Below are 5,044 nucleotides of genomic sequence, written 5' to 3' on the forward strand. Positions count from 1 at the left end.
TAGGAAAGTGGGCTCAACCACAGGACAGAAATTGTGTAAATTCATCCAACCAATATTTATTGAGCAGCTGCTATGTGCTCAGTCAGAATTCTTGGTTGTAAGTAACAACTCTGGCAAAAGTACAGGGAAAAAATTATTGGAAGGATGTAGAGCAGCAATAGGAAGCCTAAAAAATGAAGCTCAATTATTTACAATAGGGAGCCTGGGGTGGGGTGGCCAGGGGAGGGGAGAGGCCAGGGGCCACTACTGTTCCCCGCAGGGCTCAGTGTCGCCGACGCGGTCGCCTTGGCGTTGCAGGGGGTTGGGTGGGGCGGCGCGGGCAGGCGTTCTGCGCGGGGCAGCGCGCCGCTGTTTCTCTCTTCCTCTCCCAGTGGAGCGGCGCGGGGGTCAGTGGGGAGGCCCCGGCTCCCTCCGGACAGAGGAGGTGGCGGCTAGTCTCCGTGGCCCTGCCAGGAGGGAAAGTGACGCAGCGGTCTTCTCGGGGCGACGCGGAGAGCAGCAGTTCCAGAGAACTGCTGGTTTATATTTTAACTCTTGCCAAGTTGTGAAAATAGTGAAGGATGTTTAGACTACTTAACATTCACATTGCTCTCTGGTTAATCATCTTTAGAAGACTGGATGTCTGGATATCTCTATTGACTTTTAAAACGTGATAATGCAAACCTGTAACACTGGCAATCATCCACGAACCTTTAATTACATTGATTGATAGCGTTTGAAGCTTCCTCCACAATAAACAATGGAGTGGATTGACAGTGGAGGTTCTATTCTGGAGCTTCCCAGGAATGGAGTAGAAAATCAAGAGGAAAGTAGAAACGTTTCTGGATACCCAGCCGTGATAATGGAGCCAGTTCCAAGTGCCAGATTAAAGCAGGGTTACGCAGCCCAGGTTCTGGTCTATGATGATGAGACATATGACACAAGATGTGGCAGAAGAACAAGGAGCTGAGACGGAGAATGTAGAAACAGTGGAAGCATCAGTTCATAGCAGTAATGCATACTGTACAGACAAGACAATTGAAGCTGCTGAAGCCCTGCCTCATATGGAATCTCCTACCTGCTTAAGAGATTCAGGAAGTCCTGTGGAAGTGTTTGTTCCTCCTTGTGTATCAACTCCAGAATTTATCCATGCTGCTATGAGGACAGATGTCATTATAGAAACTGTAGTGGAGGTGTCAACTGAAGAATCTGAACCAATGGATATCTCTCTTATTCCTACATCACTGGATAGCCATGAACCAATGAAAAAGAAAAAAGTGGGCCATAGGCCAAAGACCCAGCAATCGCCAATTTCCAATGGGTCTCCCAAGTTAGATATAAAGAAGAAACTCAGAGAAGGAAAAGGAAACACAACCTATTTATGGGAATTTCTTTTAGATCTACTTCAAGATAAAAATACTTGTCCCTGGTATATTAAGTGGACTCAGAGAGAAAAAGGCACATTCAAGCTTGTGGATTCAAAGGCTGTCTCTAAGCTCTGAAGAAAGCATAAGAACAAGCCAGACATGAACTGTGAACCTATGGGCCAAGCTTTGAGATATTATTACCAAAGGGGAATTCTTGCAAAGGCTGAAGGACAGAGGCTTGTATATCAGTTCAAGGATATGCCCCCAAAACGTAGTGGTCACAGATGATGACAAAAGCGAAACCTGTAATGAAGATTTAGCAGCAGCTACTGATGAAAAATCATTAGAACGAGTGTCACTGTCCGCAGAAAGTCTCTTGAAAGCAGCAACTTCTGTTCGCGGTGGGACAAACTCATCTCCTCCAAACTGCTCCAGAGCAGAGAAGGGTGTAGCTAGGGTCGTGAACATCACTCCCCTGTTATAATGAACATCGCTGGGTCAGAAAATCTCAACTGTGGCAGTTCAGTCAGTTAATGCAGGTGCACCATTAATAACCAGCACTGGTCCAACAACAGTAACCTCTCCAAAGGTAGTTATTCAGATAACCCCTGCTGTGATGCCAGCCTCTACTGAAAATGGAGACAAAATCACCATGCCGTCTGCCAAAATTATTACCATCCCAGCTACACAACTTGAACAGTGTCAACTGCAGACGAAGTCAAATCTGACTGGATCCGGAAGCATTAACATTGTTGGAAACCCACTGGCTGTGAGAGTGCTTACCCCTGTTTCAATCGCCCATGGTGCACCTGTAATGAGACTGTCAGTGCCTCCTCAACAGGCATCTGGCCAGACTCTTCCCCAAGCTGTCAGTGCTTCATAAGAGGGCCAGAGGTTAAATCAGAAACACTGGCAAAAAAGCAGGAACATGATGTGAAAACTTTGCAGCTGGTACAAGAAGAAAAACTGGCAGATGGAAATAAGACAGTGACCCACATAGTGGTTGTCAGTGGGCCTTCGGCTCTTGACCTTCCTGTAACTGTGAAAATGGGAGGACTGGTAACATGAGAAATAAAACAGTAGCTCTCCCGTAGACGTTAGAATGTTACTGATAGTACTGACATAAGTATTTGCGAGGATGTCATCAAGAGAAGTCAAAAAGACCTTAAAACATTTTTAATGCATATGAGAAAATCAAACTTACTGGAAATAAATTACCTATCCCATGTTTCACTGGGAAATGAACTACATATTGAGATGCTGCCAGAAAACTGCCTCTTACAGTAGGAAACAACTGAATCCATCAACAAGGAAAAGGATTGAAAAGGACTCAGCAACTCACTACAATATCAAGTTACACTAAGACTTGGAACACTAACATTCTGTAAGAGGTTATATAGTTTTTAGTGGGGAGGGATTGGGATGGGTGATCTCATTGTTACATATAGCAATTTTTGAGGCATTTTGTATGCATACCAGCAATTATTACTGTGTTTACACAGAACTCACTTAACTATGTGATGCTATGTGAAGACTGCTAATATAGATATTTTAAAATATGAATTGAAGAATGGATCCAAAGCTTCAAAAAGAGAAGAGCATAAAAGATCTAGGGTGAATTTTTTTTTTTTTTTTTATCATATAGCTTAAGCTGATTTAAGACAAAGGCCTTAGACTAGTTTTTGGTTTTCTTTATTGAAATAAGCTAATGGCTTGTTTGTGTAAAGCTATTCTATTAAAAGAAAAAATTTTTTAATCTTGTACCTAGCACAGTATTGTTATAGTATTTACATGTAACATTTTATATGGTAATTTAAGTCTGTCAGTTTCTTAGTTGTGGACAAATGGACAGTTGGCTCTGGCCTTTTGATACAATATGTCTGTCATTCACTTAGCCCTGCATCTGCACAGACACATCCATTTCAGTTCTGCTGTCACCTGGAAGTTAAGGCTCAGCATGAATTTTTATCAGGTAGCCCAATACCTGGAGTTTTCTTCCTTTCTTTCATTTTTTTTTTTTAGTTGAAGCTTAAGAGGGAAAGTACCAATGCTCAGATTTGAACTATAATAGTTTGTATATTCAATATTTGAAGTATATTGTTTTGTTGTACTCCTGTTTCAAAGCGTATTCAAGTAGGTTTTCTGAAACATAGAAATGAAATTTATCTTGTGTTTTGGTCTCTGGTGATATTTATAACAATATTCAAAAGCTGCTATAAACATATTGTTCTAATTAAGAAGTAACAGAAGTCCCATTTCTCCTTCCCAACTACTGCGTGAAGAAATTCTACTTCGGTTTTGTTCCATTACATTAATATTTGGCAAATAATCTGCATGTTTCCACTTCCTTTCTAATTACTGTCATGTAATTATTATAATGTGCTACTTACCATAATGAATTTACTATTTTAATGTTGGCCACACAAATAATTTATATTTCAAATCAGACCATTTGTTTCTCAATAAGACCTTTTGAGGGTGAGGAAGAACAAATAATACTCTAGCTCTTTTACAAATTAGGAAGTGGAGGGACCAGAGCAACCTAATTTCACACCAAACTAGGTCCAGTGACTCCACATTTTAATGCTCTTTCTACTACAAGGAAAAGTTGTCTATTTTTACATCTTTTAGAAATTTAAATAAACTGATACGTAATTTAAAAACTTATTTAAAAAAAAACTTATTTACAATAGCCAAGACATGGAAACAACCTAAATGTCCATCGAGAGATGAATGGATAAAGATGATGTGTGTGTGTGTGTGTGAATATTACTCAGCCATAAAAAAAAGAATGAAATAATGCCATTTGCAGCAACGTGGATGGACCTAGAGATCATCATACTAAGCAAAGTAAGTCAGAAAGAGAAAGGCAAATACCATATGATATCACTTATAGGTGGAATCTAAAATAGGACACAAATGAACTTACCTACGAAATAAACACAGACTCACAGACATAGGGAACAGGCTTGTGATTCCCAAGGGGGAGGAGGGTGGGGAGAAATGGATTGGGAGTTTGGGACTAATAGATGCAAAGTATTATGTATAGGATAGATAAACAACAAGGTCCTACTGTATAGCACAGGGAACTATATTCAATATTGTATGATAAACCAAAATGGAAAAGAATATGAAAATGAATGTACATATATATTCATATATATATAACTGAATCACCTTGTTATACAGTAGAAATTAACACAACCTTGTAAATCAACTATACTTTAATAAAATAAATCTTTAAAAAATGAGGATCAGAGACCTGCACCCCACCCCACCCCACCCCACCCCCCCCAGAAATTCAAGGAGGCTCAGCGATAGGGGCTCAAGCTGAGGTGACACCATGGGTAGAAGATTCGTGCAGAATGCTGCTGTAGGTGTCTGTCCCTGCGGCCTGCAGGCTCGGCCTGTCTGAAAAAACCCACGGCTACCCCTGATCTCTGGGTCATTCTCTCTGGACTCAAAGTCCTGAGCCTAGATCATACACCCCCACCCAAGCTGCCAGAAAGGGGGAGGGAGGACTATCTCACAAAGGGAAACCTCTGTAGTGAGAGATGGGGCTCAGCTTCCTTCCAAGACACACACGAGATTCCCTCAAACCAAAAAGGGAGGCTGGGGTGCTGGGCAGACAAAACTATACAACAGATGTCAACCATAGACCTTTGCCTCAAGGAGCTTACATTTTGGAAGGAGACGTG

At 41.2% G+C, this 5,044-nt stretch overlaps 1 protein-coding gene across 1 annotated transcript; it reads left to right on the forward strand.

The window, feature by feature from the left end:
* The first annotated feature begins 273 nt into the window (after positions 1 to 273).
* On the forward strand, positions 274 to 2,414 carry ELF2 (E74 like ETS transcription factor 2). The gene is given in 3 exon segments (XM_057704571.1): positions 274 to 1,607; positions 1,609 to 2,221; positions 2,224 to 2,414. Coding segments are annotated over 3 exon segments (1,512 nt in total). The 5' UTR covers positions 274 to 899.
* Positions 2,415 to 5,044: the final 2,630 nt, after the last annotated feature.

Source organism: Hippopotamus amphibius, chromosome 1 (assembly GCF_030028045.1).
Source record: "Hippopotamus amphibius kiboko isolate mHipAmp2 chromosome 1, mHipAmp2.hap2, whole genome shotgun sequence".
Lineage (NCBI taxonomy): Eukaryota > Metazoa > Chordata > Mammalia > Artiodactyla > Hippopotamidae > Hippopotamus > Hippopotamus amphibius.